This window comes from Numida meleagris, chromosome 3 (genome assembly GCF_002078875.1).
Source record: "Numida meleagris isolate 19003 breed g44 Domestic line chromosome 3, NumMel1.0, whole genome shotgun sequence".
NCBI classification, from domain to species: Eukaryota; Metazoa; Chordata; class Aves; order Galliformes; family Numididae; genus Numida; species Numida meleagris.
Window position 1 is genome coordinate 66,334,872 of NC_034411.1, and position 16,294 is coordinate 66,351,165.

Below are 16,294 nucleotides of genomic sequence, written 5' to 3' on the forward strand. Positions count from 1 at the left end.
GACCACCTGTGGTCACCCCATACTTTTTCATATGTTCATTATTTTCTTCTCCTCTTGCAAAATGTTTGAGGGGATGAAGCAGATGCTTTTGCTTTTTTATTCAGCACTTCGGCAGATTTGCTTTTGCGTGGTGATTATTATGACTTAACGTGGATTATTTTAAAGTAGGAGAAATAACATAAAGAATACCTAGATTCACAGAATCACAGAATGTCAGGGATTGGAAAGGACCTCAAAAGATCATCTAGTCCAATCCCTCTGCTGGAGCAAGAGCACCTAGATTTGGTCACACAGAAGCAGGTCCAGGTGGGTTTTGAATGTCTCCAGAGGAGACCCCACAATCTCTCTGGGCAGCCTGTTCCAGTGTTCTGTTACTCTTACTGTGAAGAAGTTTTTTCTCGTATTTACGTGGAACCTCTTGTCTAGCTTGCATCTATTGCCCCTTGTCTAGAAGGCAGAATATCTTCTATAGCAGTGTATTGAGAAACCACTTTGAGCAAGAGGTCCCTACAAAAATCCGTCTATACTTAGCCCCATGTATGTAAAAACAAGCAAACAAACAAAAAAAACCTCCCTGCCCACAGTAGTGTTCTGCTTTTTTCCTTCTAATTCCTTTTTTCTTCAGCATATCAATTTAATGTTCTGCCCAGCTGCTGATAATCACAGGGCTTCGTAAGAGCAAGCATGTTCCTCCCTTGTATCTCACTGACTTTGTCATTTACTGGGCAGGTGAGCTTTGCAGCAGTAGGACTGATTCTCCAACCTCCCCAAGCACCTATTCTGGAAGCTCAGTTCAAAATATGATTTTGAGTGGTAAGACAGGAGTTCTCCTTGCAGTCTCTTCTGTAGCCCAGAGCAAATAATGGATGCTGATGTGGGAGTGGAAAATAAATGATGACATGAGAAAGCAAGAGTCAGCATTTGAAGAAGTCTAGGAGATGCATTTTGCCCACTGTCTCTTTATATTCATTCTGTATGTGTCAGGGTAAATTGTGATTCTTTGAGAAATACTGCAGGTACGTTGTTCCTTTTATATATTAGAATCATAGAATTAGCTAGGTTGGAAAAGACCTACAAGATCATCCAGTCCAACCATCCACCTACCACCAATATAGCCCCACTAAACCATGTCTCTCAACACGTCTAAACATTCCTTGAACACCTCCAGGGACGGTGACTCCAGCACCTCCCTGGGCAGCCCATTCCAGTGCCTGACTACTCTTTTGGAGAAGTAGTATTTCCTAATGTCCAGCCTCAATCTCCCCTGGTGCAACTTGAAGCCATTCCCCCTTGTCCTGTCACTAGTTACAAGAGAGAAGAGGCTGACCCCCAGCTCACTACAACCTCCCTTCAGGTAGTTATAGAGAGCGATGAGGTCTCCCCTGAGCCTTCTCTTCTCCAGACTCAACAATCCCAGCTCCCTCAGCTGCTCCTCATAAGGCCTGTGCTCCAGAGCACACAAGTGATTGGTTTGATGCATAAGCATCTTAGAGATGCTCGGTACTTGATTTTTTTCTTCCTCTTTTACAAAGCGATGTACTGAAGACTGATTTTATTTTCTTAATTGAAACATGAGGTTACCCTTTAAAAATCCAAAAGACTGTCTGTTACAAAACCTAGGCCTGTATATGCTTTATGCTAGCCAAAAATGTAGTAATATGAAGGCTTTTAAAGTGCTGTATTTACTACCATATCTAAAAAGTTCACTCATGTAAGTTGGGTGTAGAACTTGTTTGAAACCCAAGTATCTACCATCACAACAAGGTGCAGTGGAATATTTTAGCTAATTCATCAGTTTGATCTTGAGGCACAATTATTTCTGCAATATCAGCTGAAACTTTCAACACTGCAGTACAGATTCAGTAGAATGACTTATTACCAGGACAGCTGGCATTGCTTCACAAGTAGACTTCTTGGCAATGGCTATGACTGACAGCAGGATTACATTTCACAGCCATTTATTTCGTTGCCTATCCAATATAGTTGCATATAATTATGTAGGAGTTATTCTCAGTGCCTGATTAGAAATAGGTTTAAGGTTGATCTCCTTAGAAACAGAAGTGTTTAGATACTGTGAAGTGATCTGTTGAGTAGGAAAAAGAAGCCTCTCTGTGCATTTAAGAGGCAAGATTTCTTTGTGTGTATTCTCTGTTGACTGAAATAAGATGTAGGCATCAAAAACTTTAATAACTCCCAGAAAAGACTGACTTGGCTTGTGAACTGGGAGAGGCCAGGAAGGTACCCTTTGCACGTGTCCTTTGTAATAACTCAAACTACTAGATAGCAGGCCTTTTTCTTCATGTCGTGTTAGCTCTAGAAGGTGTTGACACGCTGAACCTAGTAAAAATAGTTGTAATAGTTCCTGACACCAACCAAGTGAGAGTACACAACAGACTATAAACTCATTGTCCTTCTGTATTTAGCATAGAGTTAACATCCAAAGAGCTCCAGTGTGTACAAAACAGCTGGTTTCTTAAGATATTTTGCTACAGAATTCTGCATTTAGTTAGGCATGAGAAAAAAAGTGTATTTCTTTCGCAATGAATGCGTACCGATGTCTTCTCATTTACTACAGTTCAGAATAGCACAGGGAATAGCAACGATCTTCTGATGTGCTGAGCTATTTGTGGTGTATAAATTGTACAATACTGGACACGTGTTATCAGCAGTGATGAACTAAAATGGAAAAAAAATATGGAGGAGGGAGCGGGAATTAATGGCAAAGCACCATAATTAGGAGTTTCTGGCCTTCCAGTCCTATAATTAGGTGATACTGTTGATCATTTTTTGCATGTGATAAAGTGAATAGTCAAAGGTGTGAATGTTCCCTGAAAAACTTTGTAAGTACTGTTTTACCAGACAGCTGCAAAACTTGACCTTCCTTGCTGTAGGAGGAAACAACTTCTTTACTAGCTATACCTAGCACTTTGCAGCTTAAAAGGCTCTTGTGACCTTTGTGATGGAAGCTTTCTTAAGTCCTTTACTTACTGCATTTGTTTGATACTTGGAAGGGGACATAGCCCTCAGGCTGTAAAGCCTTGTGTGCTTTTGATGAGTTGTCACTAAAAGAACGTTTTTCTTCTGCTTTTGTTTCCCTGAAAAGCTTTGGCAGACTGCCAAAGTAATGCTTGGACCCTGTGAGGTATAAGCACTGCTGTTGCTGGAACAAAAGCAGCAGTACATGCATTACTGCATCTTGGAGGTACTGGAGCTGTCATAACTATAATAGCCCTCTGCCTTCTCTGATGCATCCAAAGGCTTAGGATAAGGAAGAAAACACTTCTGTCAGTAACACACTTCCTCACCAGAACTCAGCACTTGTCCCAGTGACCTAAATCCCTGTTCTGAAGTGACATCACCTAAGGCTGGAACTCACCACGTTTTCTGGAAGAAGACGAGACAGATGATGGACCAGCTTTCAAGGATGCTAGCCTGCCTTACTGCTGGCTGATGTAGTTAACCTGTAGTTTATACAGTAATAGTCCTGGAATGACGACTGAAGAGGTGTGTGCGTGTGTGTGATTTGATGATGAAAATATATAGAATTTGGGTGGAGGTGGGCTTTGGGAAGACAAGTGCTGAAAATCCTTACAGGTTTGGTTTTTGTTTTGTTCTTCTAAAGGCAAATATTGGGAACTTAGAAAAATAGTTGCTAATGCTGGTGAAAGTTCAGTTATTGTGCTTTATGGTACAATTGCTGATAGGATTGCCTTGAGAATGTCTGTTTTATTCACCATATGGGCTGCATAAGGAAAATAGGAAGTTGTATACAGAACTATGAATGTGGAATTTACAAATTTTTGAAATGTGAAGGTCTGCAAATTAAAGATTTAAATTCTTTATGGTGGAATTTTTGCTTGCATTTGTATTTTCACTGCAGAAGAGGACTTATTAGGGCCTCTCATCCTTCTGCCATCCCAATACTTAATCTATTGTACCCATGTTGTCAAATTCACCACACTAATTTAAGTGTAGTATTGTAAGTTAATGTCTAATGCACAAATTAATGTGTCTAATGCTCAGCAGAAGCCTGAAATCATATGATCCCAGGATTTTCATTTAACGCAGATACACTGAGGAATAGAAATTTAAATGGAAGAATAAATATTTTGACAACTTAAAACAAGTCTTTGTAGAGAGAATGAAGAAATTGTGGCCTGCCAAAGTCCTGTGGAAAATTGCAGCTGATTTCACTGAACTCAGAATTTGATTCAAGATGCTTCAAAATGTGTGAGGTGTAGTTACTGAAATTCATCAAATTCTTAGTATGAATGTGAGAAAAGGGCATCCTTCAGGCTTCCGTGATGTATCCTTTCTGTCAGCAGAGCATTCATCTCATTGATTTTACAGCATAAACTTTGTTCTTCAGTTGAGTTCTGTTGTGATGCTTCTAAAGGCTAGTAAATATTGCCTAACTTATCACCAAATGTTAGTCAATTTCTGGTCCATGGCTCACTACTTGACACCATTTTTGCTTCCCTTTGAAAAGCGTGTTGCACATAAAAACTTCACCCTGTTATCTTCTTAGTTGCCAGGTTTAAAAGCTAGTGACTGCTCTTTCCTTGACCTTCTGTTTTGCTGACTGAAGCTTAAATGAAATACGCAAAACCTGAGAAGCAAAAGAAAGAGAAGACCTGTGTGTGTGATATACCATTCATTGTGTTGTGTCCTGCGCTTGGATCATAACCTGATACACCAGCATAGACTTGGGGAAGAGTAATGGCAGAGTTGGCCAGCAGAAAGGGACAGCCTTTTTGTTGACAGCCATCTGAACATGAATCAGCAGTGTGCCAGGTGGCCGCAAAGGCCACTGGCAGCCTGGTCTGCATCAGAAATAGCATGGCCAGCAAGACTAGGGAAGTGACTGTCCCTTTGTGCACAACACTGCTGAGGCTACATCTCAAATACTGCATTTCGTTTGGCGTCCCTCACTACAAGAAGGATGTTGAGTTGCTGGAATGCATTCAGAGAAAAGCAGTGAAGCTGATGCTCAGTCTAGCAACTGAGGGAATTAGGATTATTTAATCTGGGGAAGGGAAGATGAGGGGAAATCTCATTCTTCTTTACAGCTACCTGAAAGGAGGTCACAGCAAGGGAAGCACTGTTATCTTTTCTCAAGTGACAAGAGACAACTAGCCCTGGTACATCTTAAGTTGTATCAGGGGAAGTTTAGATTGGATATCAGGAAGAATTTCTTCATAGAAGAGTGGTTAGGCATTGGAATGGGCTGCCCAGGGAAGCAGTGGAGTCCCCATTGCTGGAGGTATCTAAGATACATGTGGACATGGCACTAAGGGACATGGTTTAGTGACTGAGTCACTAAACCATGTCCCTTAGTGCCATGGTAGGTTGGGTTGACGTTTGGTCTTCGCGATATTGAAGGTCTTTTCTGACCTAGATGATTCTATAACTAGACAAATCAATATTTACTTGAAAAAAGAATAGATATGTTGGCCTGCATAGCCTCCTCTCAGGTTTCTAATCTCTTGGGATATTTGTTATCCTTGCCTTGGTTTGAAAGTTTTGGTGAATCTTTGCATAAATGTGGTAGCTCTTACATGTGACCTGGGTTGCATTGTTTGGGCTGTGATAATATGATAAACTAGATAATGGTTAGCCTGCTTATTGCATTGACCCTTGATGAGAAGCTGTATTCTGGCATCCATCTGGTACTCCCTTCCCTTACCAGCATTCAGTCATATTCTACAGTCTAGACATTGTGTTCAAATAAAAAAAAGTCCAAACTGATTGAGGTAGTGTTGCTATTAAATGAAACATCACTCATGATGAATCGCACTAACTGGTTGCAGCTGCACAAATGTTTTTTCTAATTCTTAATTTATTTTCTGTAACAAAGTTTTATTAAAGAATGACTAAGAGTTATTTATGCATTTCTTTTCCTGCATGCAGTTAACAAATATAATTTGTTTTGTGTTGGTCTCTGTCCTGTCTTCAAATGAAATGTTTTAGTTAATATGCATAGAAAAAGATATTTCATTGTGCAAATCAAGGCTATTGCTCAAAAAATTGTCTTATTGTCTTAATTTTCTTAATGTTTCCAAAGTACCAAAACAAATACAGAAATTAATAATTCTGCCATAGAAAGGAAAGAATACATGAGTACTTGTGTACTTAATCTGCCCTATATTGGCATCCTTTATACTTGCTCCTTGGCCACAGCACTAAAGTAGAATGTGTCATGCAGGATTTTCTCAGATTTACTAGCTGACCTAGAAAGCTATTAGACTTACAGGTTTTAAAACTGGAATGTTGACAGGCATAAAAATATGCTCATAATCTGTATATATGTATGGCAGGTCTGCATACCAGTCACAGCTGATAATCTTTTTTGGATATTTTTTCCTTTTATAAAATCACTCTGTAGTAGTTGAGATATACTTTTATAGTGGAAGGATATTTCACTGGTGAATAGTCCTGAACAGGACATAATGAAGCTGTTCAGTGAGGAATTTAGGGAAGGGAGTATGATATGAAGGCCTTTACTTCCAGAACCAGAGAGCAAAACTGGCTTGCAGTTGAGCTTGGTGTAAACCTGGGGGAGGTGACGAGTCTGGAACTCTAGGAGAGCAAACAAAAAGATGAGGGGATCAAGTTAACATCTGAATTAATGAAAACTAACCGGTCCAGTCTGTGTACCTTCAGAAGTTTAATTCATTCAAGGAGAACATTTCCTATGGATATATTTAGTGTATTTTTAGTACAGCCCACCTCAGAGTGCTTATTCTGCTGGGCTGTTTCACTGAGGAAGACACCATTTACCACAGATCATTTCTGAATCCTAATGATAATAGAAGGAACTGCAGAAGACAGAACCCTCATTACAGGAATGATTGTATCACTCTGGTAAATTCATTAAGATCTTTCTGAGACATCAGATTGGAAAATATGTAGTATCCAACACAACTTTTTAAGACCTCTGTGACCCAGTTTTCAGTGGTTCTAGGGAAAAAAAAATTTTAAATGAATACAGTATGTAGTTCAACTTTGGTTCAGGAGCAGTGAAATAACTTGCCTCTTGATTATTAATGAAGCTGGAATGAGAGAAGAAAGTTCTGCTTTTTGTATATTAAAAAATTGTATAACAATTTCATTGTAAATAAAGCATTATAAGGTGTTCCTGTTGTGCTAAAAATTTATATGCTCTAGACTAAGAATGCATTGCGGCTGAAAATTAATGCTTATGTGTTTTAAGCTTTGACCCAGTAAAGGCCAATTTCTGAAGGGGAATACTTCTTATTTGGATTAGATTATTTGGTTCTATTAGGATGCTATAATCATTACTCTTTATTAAGGAGCACAGACTGAAAGCATTTGAAATGGCACCAGACGGGGAGATTTCTAATTGTTGGCACATTTTTCTGTAGTCAGATCTGAAGTTCTTGTTTGGTTGACTAACATGAACAATGTGGTAGATTAATACCTATAAGGAATGCTCGTATTGATGAAAGTTCTTAAACTTGCTGCAATTTAACAAGATATTCCTGCTAGAAAAAAAAAACATATGTTGAAAATAATTACTGTAGATTATGAACGCTGCTTTAAAAAAAAGGGGGGGGGGTTGAAACTAGACAAATTTGTCTGAAAATCATTAACTGTGAGAATGATTTCAATATGTGCCAAGGATATGTTCAAGATCAGGTTACAAAGGAGTTGGATTCACAAAGGGAAGACCCTGACCTGCTAGAGCTTCAAGGCTGTAAGGCCTTTTCCAGCTGTTTAATCTTCAGTTACGGAAATTAAACCTTCAAGTTTTCTATACTGAGTACTTTATATTAATTCTTTGAAGCTGCAGGGTACATAGCAAGAAATGTAAAAGGTTGAACTCCAGCACTATGACCTACTAGATGACCTGTCAGAGTTAAAATATTTTCATGCTTGTCTTGTCTAGTAATTTTTGTCCTATATTAAGTAAAATAACAACTTGGGAGCTTCAGGGTTTATTCCAGTGTAACTTTCAGTTGCTACAATGGCTTGGTTGTTTGAATTCTTTTTGAATTTTTGATTAAGATGTGCTCTCTGTATTAATCACAGAGTCAGGAGTGGGAATTCATTGCCACAGGGATCTTTGTTTCACACAGTTCATCTTATGTATGAAGGGACCGAGTTCTGACATTTGCTGTGTTAGGAGCATTAGGGAGATTTCCCAGATAACTTACCGTCAACAAGAACATTAGTGGTTTTTTTTCTTCAAATGGAAAAGATCAATCTGGACACAGCAGTTATGAGTAGAATAATGAGCAGTGACATGGCCTCTCTCTTAATATCTGATGAACAGTGAGTGCTGCAGGAAGCCAGGGTAACCAAGGGGGTTACAATCCCTTTGGCCTCTAAATAAACCATCTCCAAAAGGGCTTACTATCTAGTACGAAAATGGGTGAGGAGATACTATTAAATGTAAGTGCAACTTTTCAAATAATTTCTATACTGGAATACATAATTTATGCCTACTACCCAAGTAAGAATACAGTGGTCTGTACAGGGGAAGATTTAAGGTCTTTGACAACCCTCATTAATATTCTTCTCCCTAAATTGGAAAGATATGGATTTGATGGATGAAGTGTTTTATGGAAGAGGAACTGGTTGCAAAATCGTACCCATAGACCCGCTGAAGTGTGTCCAGAGGAGGGCCGCAAAAATGATCCAAGGGGTGAAATACTTCCGTGTATGAGGACAGGCTGAGAGAGCTGGGGCTGTTCAGCCTGGAGAAGAGAAGGCTCCGGGGAGACCTGATAGTGTCCTTTCAGTATCTAAGGGGGGGCTATAAAGAGGGAATGGACTCTTTAGTAGGGTCTGTTGTGATAGAGCAAGGGGAAATGGTTTTAAATTAAAAGAGGGGAGATCTAGATTGGATGTAAGGAAGATATTTTTTACAATTAGGGGTATTGAGGCACTGGGGCAGGCTGCCCAGAGATGTGGTGGAAGCCCCATCCCTGGAGACACTCAGGGTCAGGCAGAATGGGGCTCTGAGCACCCTGACGTAGCTGTGGTGTCCCTGTTCATTGCCGGGGAGTTGGACTAGGTGGCCTTTAAGGGTCCCTTTCAACTCAAATGATTCTGTGGCTAATTTGCTGCATTACCTGCTTGAGCAGATGAAATCTCAAGAGCTGGAGATCTTGTTTTCATGCAGGTAAGGCTTTCAACAAATCAAAGAAAGATAAAAGCCCAAGAAATTGATGTAACACACAGAATGATTTATATCCTGCTGAAATTGTAAAGCCCAAAAATGAGATGTTACCAGACTTTACAATAAAGAAAGTGGAAAATCTTATAAATTGGGACACCTCTAAAAGCCCAGTCTCTGTGCTTGTAACATAATGGAAGTAGAACAGACGTGTTCTGGCATAGAGAGTATAACGGCCCTCTTATTCATCCCTTATGATTCCATGAAGAGAGCAGTGCTTTTTTCTTCCATGAGGAAACGACATGTCTCTTAGGTGACATAGTTCAAACACCACTAACAGGAGGTGGGATTTTTGGGTCTCAGATTAGTTGCATGCTGGTATCAAAGCCAAGAGGCCTTTGATGTTCTCTTCAGTTTGAGCATACTAAACCAAATTCCAGTTAAGGCTACCTGCTAGGTTTTTAAACTAGGGATAAACAATTTTCTATATTTATGCTCTTTAATAAAATCCAAAAGATTTCCCAGGATCATCTAGTTTAATCTCAACTATCAGGTAAAGCACCACACTCTTGTAATCAGTAATCTGTGTTTGTTATTCAGCTAATCTCAACATCTTTTTCCAGTGTTACACCCCAGGCACATTATATTTGTCAATGCAGAAAATCTTTTTTTTTTTTCCCTTGCTAGTAACTTTTTTCTCACTGACAAATGCACACATTCATTTTAAGATGCATTGTAAAGCATTCGTTTTGTGCGAAACACTGAAGATGTTGGTGGTGATAATTAGAGTTACGGTGATTCTTCTACTCTCAGTTAAAATTAGGCTATTTTTTCTCTGTTTAAACTAGGCTGTGCTCTTTTTCTAAGCATCTGAATCATTAGTCTTATTACTACATATTTATATATCAATTATCTATTTGGAATTATTCTGAAACATGATACAGCTGTTACGACAATGCATAGTCCAGTGAAGTATCAACACTGTTGTTTTGATGATCAGTTTAATGTCCTTTAAGCTATGTTGTCAGCAAATATCGTGCAGGTTTCTGTTATAGCTGTGAATACATTAACTGCTGGACTGCCACTGTACAACTTGAAACAGAATTTGAAAGCTTGCTGTGCAGAGGAAATAAAACAGTAAAAAACAGTTTCCCCAGATTTCATTATTTTTTATGATTATATTAATGCATTATTTAAAAAAAAATACTGTATGTAAGTATACAGTGAGGCGTTTTACCTTACTGCTATTACACAGATTATTGAGAAATTGTACCGAAATGAAAATCGGAGCCATGAAGTGATGAAGTACAGTAAATATTCATAAATGTTCTTCTTTCTTAGATATTTGGGCAATTGGCTGCATATTTGCTGAATTATTGACTTCGGAACCTATATTTCACTGTCGTCAGGAGGACATCAAAACAAGTAATCCTTTTCATCACGATCAGCTAGATCGCATTTTCAGTGTAATGGGATTCCCTGCAGGTAACATATTTTCATTAAAGGTTTGAGTCATGTACGTAGGCATGAAGAAGCCATCAGTTTGATGGATTTGGAAATGCTGAATATTATGGAACAATAGCACTGGCCGATATAGAATGTCAAACAACTACTGTAGTTATTTCTGTGTGTGTATTACTTAACATTCACTTCCAGAATTGTAAATGTTTCTCCTTTTTTTCCTCCCACCAAAGATAAAGATTGGGAAGACATAAGAAAGATGCCAGAATATCCAACTCTTCAAAAAGATTTCAGGAGAACAACGTGAGTAATGATAACATGAAGTTGCAGTGAATTAAGCATGTAAGCAGAAATTGGCTCCTATCGTTCTGAAACTTTTTTGCGGGGAGGGGATTTTGGAGTGTTTGGGTCCCAAAGCCGTAACAGCTGTCCTGTTTTAAATTGGTTATTTTGCTTGAATGATGTTCTCTCCCTCAGGTGCTTATTAAAAGCATCAGATGAGCGGCCTCCTCATTTCTTTGGAAGGGATCATTATAAGTGCCATTTAATCTATGGCAAACACAGATAAATGAGGTTGCTTTAACTTAGCTGTTCAAGATAACTTAATTCCTTTTGCGTGCGAAGGAATAGGTAAGCACCTCCTTAAATCTTTCTGACCAGCAGAGATCTGGAGACAGTACAGTAGAGATCGGAAGGTAATGCATTCAGTAGGTTGTGATGTAAAGCTTGTCTGGGATCTAAGAATTTCCTACTTTTAGTGTTGCCGTGTGCCTTGGCTAAATTAGTCAAATTAGTGATGGTGATAGATCAAAGAGTGTCAAGAATAACACAGATTCTGCTATAATGCAGGGGACAAAGATTAGGGAGTTTCAGATTCTCTTTCTTTTGAGGGAGACAGAATGGTTAACTTCTCTACTCAGTTACAGCTGGAAACAATAGCCTAACTGTTATGAACTGCTGCACACTTTCTGTGTCAGAGTTGCTTTGGAAAACTAGAGTGTGAACTTCAAGTTGAGTTTCTCTGTCGTATGCCAATGTCAACAGCTTATCCATACACTATAAAAAGTTGCACGCTCAATGGAAATAATCTGTACACTGTTGATACTACTGCTATTGGTGAAAAGTATACTTAGAGTGTTAACTGCTTGATAAACATGACGTGTGTTCTGATAGCAGTTCCTTCTACGGTTTACTTATTAAAGGCTGATGTTTTGTGATCAGTGGTACAGTTCTATATTTGTAATGCTCTGCTATTTCAGAAATGTCTTTGAACAATATTTTTCAGATATGCCAATAGTAGCCTCATAAAATACATGGAGAAACACAAAGTTAAGCCTGACAGCAAAGTTTTTCTTTTGGTAAGTACAAATTGAAAATCACTGTGATGGTAGGAGTAAAATGTATTTCTAATATTAATATCTTTGTCTTCTTCTAACTCATTCTTCTGAACACTGACGGAACAAAGCCATTTATCACTAACTGGGCATTTTTGAGATGTTTTCTTTATATACATTCACGCTGAGATGATGCTTAAACTGCTCGTACTCAAGAGCTGAAGCTTTTATGTAATTATGATCTGCAAGGAACTTGTAAACCCAGCCTTACCCTTTCATCTACTCTACAAATAGGATACTGAGTATTATGTATCCCTTGGTTTCACATTGTTTCAGAGAGCTAAAGAGCTCTAAAGCTAAAGACTTAAGTGAGGTAAAGGGAGGAGGAATGGAAAACACTAGTGCACATTCCAAAATATTGTAAAGATTTTTTTGTGTGTGAAGGAAAACATTCACAGAAGAAGTCTGAGATTCCAAGAAAATTAAAATTTCTTAAACTCAGCTTAGTGGACACAAATTGGAATAATCTTGAGGAAAAGTCTAACTGGAAAGACCACAGTTGTAGGAGTTAGCACCTGAATTTCTCTGCTTTATGACTAGAGGTGAAAGCCACCAGGAAGCCTGCTTTTATGGAAGGGCAGAGAAGGAAATGTTAGTTTATCACTAATTAATCATGTGAACACCAGGTTGAGGGACGGTAGGCCACTTTTCCAGGGGAAAATATTAACCAAATCTCTGAAGAGTACAAAACTAACCATAAGGTGGCAAAAATGTATATATATTAAAAAAAAAAAAAAACAAAAAACTTTTCATGATGGAGAATTAGGGTAATTACAAGATGAGTAAAAAAAATAGACAGGTGTCAACCTATGTGTTCCACTATATAGTCATGAGGATGAGAACTGACATTTTCTAAGGTCTAGTGGCTGTTTTTTAAACATCAAGTAGAAGACTTAATTCTCTTAGCCAAGTTACTTCTTATTAATAATAAGGGCTGAACAGGTATGGTTTAGTCGGTAACAACAGACATGGAAACTGGTCTCCAATAGGTGAGCCTCCCAGAGCTCTGAATAAGAATGCACAGGTCATGAACACCTATTTTGATACCTCTCATTACTGTACTGAGGAGGTACAGGTACTTAAATTACCACAACCATTCTGTAGCAAAAAGGCTCAGTACCTGCTTTATCTTGTGAAAGATCCTCAAAACAGCAGAGCTCAAAAGTAAGGTGTTCATTCGTCTCCCAAATCAATACATTAGGAATACATCTGTAATGAGCTTAGAGGTGTACTTGTTCTGAAACATACTCCCTGAAATTTCTTGTTCATATTGAAGGTAGTTATGTTATATCTTGAGGTAAATTCCACCTTGCAAGATGACTGACCTCTGAAGACATCTGCTTTGTAGCCTTTGTTGGTCAGGACTTTGTGTTAATGCATACAGAATGTGTGGCACATACAGAATGGGTGAATGTGATACCAAATAGACTAGTGCAGGATGGCAAGTGACCCTTACCAAAAAACAGGATATTATACCATGCTGCTGACTGACATTGAATGTTAATGTCTACGTGAAAGTTAGAATGTTTTCTCCTCAGGAAAGTGCATCTTTTCTTGCTGTCCAGGAAAAGTTACAAGCATTGTATTTATAGCTATCATGTCAGGCCTGCCAGAGTCTAGTTGCTGAGAAGAATGAGACTCTGAAGTCCAATCTCACAGGCTTTCTATGTTGTATTAGCAGTTGCTATCCTGTAACCAAAATGAATCCAGACTTGTTTTATTCACTTTCATATAAACAACAGAAGCGACAGAAACCAGTCAAAGAAAGCTGGCTCACAAGTAACATTTTTAGGCAGGGTGTCTCACTTAGAGTGATGTTGTGTGTGGCACCACCTGGAATGAGAAAACTCATTATATCATCTGGGTTGGAGGGGAATTATTAAGAGAGTAAGCAGATCGCTTAAACATTCTGGATATCTTTAGATTTTCTGTTGTGGTACAATAGCCTTGTCTCTGAAAGACAAAGGATACAAAACATGTTTGGAGGCATTTTATGATGAGGGTGATGTATGGCACTTTTTTTTGCTGGATATCCGGATTATTTTTGTTGGAAGCATGGAAGATAGAGTTTGAACTAAGATACCCTTTGCAGAAGGAATTTTATTTTTGTTGTTGACTTGAATTAGGAGGGCATTATGCAAGAGCAGGATATGTGCAGTATAATTTGAGCTCAATAAAGAAGAAAGGTTAGTCAAAAGGTTATGCTCCTCCTCTTTCTCAATACCAATTAGAGTGGAGCTGGGACCTGTGTGAGTGACAATGTTTGAGTGGAATTTTGCTAGTGAGAGAGATAAAGATTTATCATTTCTGGCTCAAAGTGAAATGTAGAGTTCCGGTCATATTCAGTCTCTCCTGACACGTTTCCTGTTTTGTCATGCTATAGAACAGTATAAAAGTTATGCATGCATCACAAAAAAACCCCTCAACCATTATTTAGAAATTATGCTTTATGAACATGTAATAGATGAATTTAATATTGCTTTAGGACATTATATCAGCCTTAGCAATTCATACTGCAAGCTACCCTTAACTGTTTCTTATGAGAGAGACATTCGCAGCCATAGTGTTCTATATTCTGTTGGGAATGTGTGTTCTAGTTCTTGGGAACTTATCTAAGCAACAAATGCTAGTTTAGGCTTGTCTGGACAAGCCACGGATAACTTAACAGTTATGTAAGTTGCAAGTTTGGAAAGTGATAGTTTGATAAACTTCTTGCTATTTTTACTGTTTACAGCTTCAGAAACTTCTTACAATGGACCCTACAAAGAGAATTACCTCAGAGCAGGCTTTGCAGGACCCTTACTTTCAAGAGGATCCTCTGCCTACATCAGAGTATGTATTCCCATTTCTCTGCTCTTCAGGGAGGTTGTCTTTATGCTAAATGCTAATCCCTGATATAACAGCTGAAAAATTCACAGATGTCTGCCTGTGTCTACAGGAAGTAGTAGCTCTGGCATGCTCAGTAGAAACAGTTAACATAGACCTGAAGATTCTGTATCTACTGATGCCAGAACGGGCTGTGAGTATTAACCCCCTATTACATGAGTGTTGTAATTCTGAATGTGCTATCAAAGCTGGTATTATTGCAGTATTTAGAGAATTAATTGGCTCCCTGTTCTGTTCTGCCTTACACAGCCTTACAGAGCACTGCTCTCCGTTACCTGGTTTAATTGTGCTTCCCTCTAGGACTAGGGCAGTTCTCTGATCTACAGTCTGTTCCCATGCCCTTTTGTGCAGGGTCATAACAATATGAGGAAAGAAAAGACATCAGTTACTACCAGAAATCCCACAGGTTTCTCGATTGGAAGGCTTGAGAGTATGGATTTTATGTATCTGTTATGTATCTGTATATTTTACTGTTAGGAAATATTCAAATGATATACGCAGTTGCTAGTGACAGAACTTCCCCTTCCAATTTCTCTTCACAATTTTCAGAGGCATTGTGATCTGTAGAATCTGGATGCAGGGAGACTTCTACCTTTTCTTTCACTGCTTCCTTAGCTAGCAGGCAGGAAACACGGAAAGTAGGGAACGGTCACCAGAGTGCAAATGAAGTCTAGCTGAGACTAGTGTTTTTTTTTCTTACTCTTATTTTTTTTCTCTGTTTGCATAAGCCAGAATACTACTAGATAAAGCACTGGTGAGACACTTTACATAGTAACATCATGCTGATTTTGTTTCATTTCAAATGCCTTCAGCAATTAGCACAGAAATCTAAGAAATTGATAGTGGTCAGCATCTACCAGTAATTTTCTGTGTAGTATTTACCTTAGACTATCCTATGTGGAACTATAGTTCCTCATGAATGACAGTAAGACATTGTGATGAATTATCTGCCATGAACATGAGGGGATGTTCTAATCCTATTAGCCACATGAATTTAGAAGCTTTTTTTCTCTAAACAAGACCTGAGAAGCCAATTGAGCATAACTGTGTAGTCGTGATTGGCAAATATATTTCAGACCACTCTAAGTCAAGTAAGGACTTGCAAGACATTGTTTCTCTTTGGGTCAGGCCCTTTATTCAGTGAGCCATGCATGCTCCAACCAGGAGTTGTGTAACATTTGGCTGCTATGGCACTGTATTTTGCCATCTCAAGTAACAAGTGGTCGTTCTCACATTCAAGCTTGTTCAGCCATACCGTGATTTCTAAATGAGGGCCTCATGGCAACAGCAAAGAGACTTGCCATTATGATCAGCATCTTGCTGCTGGTATCTGCTGCTGTCTTGAGTGTTCACAGTGCTGCTCGCTCATGGAAACAGACGTCATGAAATGACAGAAATTAAATTGTGTTAT

At 38.7% G+C, this 16,294-nt stretch overlaps 1 protein-coding gene across 1 annotated transcript in view; it reads left to right on the forward strand.

Annotated features, from left to right (window-relative positions):
• The window catches only part of CDK19 (cyclin dependent kinase 19), a 119,655-nt gene that overhangs the window by 91,027 nt on the left and 12,334 nt on the right, over positions 1-16,294 (forward strand). The window contains exons 7-10 of the mRNA XM_021390362.1: positions 10,484-10,627; positions 10,837-10,906; positions 11,889-11,961; positions 14,732-14,829. Of these exons, the coding sequence (XP_021246037.1) occupies positions 10,484-10,627; positions 10,837-10,906; positions 11,889-11,961; positions 14,732-14,829 (385 nt within the window). The remainder of the gene's footprint in view (positions 1-10,483; positions 10,628-10,836; positions 10,907-11,888; positions 11,962-14,731; positions 14,830-16,294) is intronic.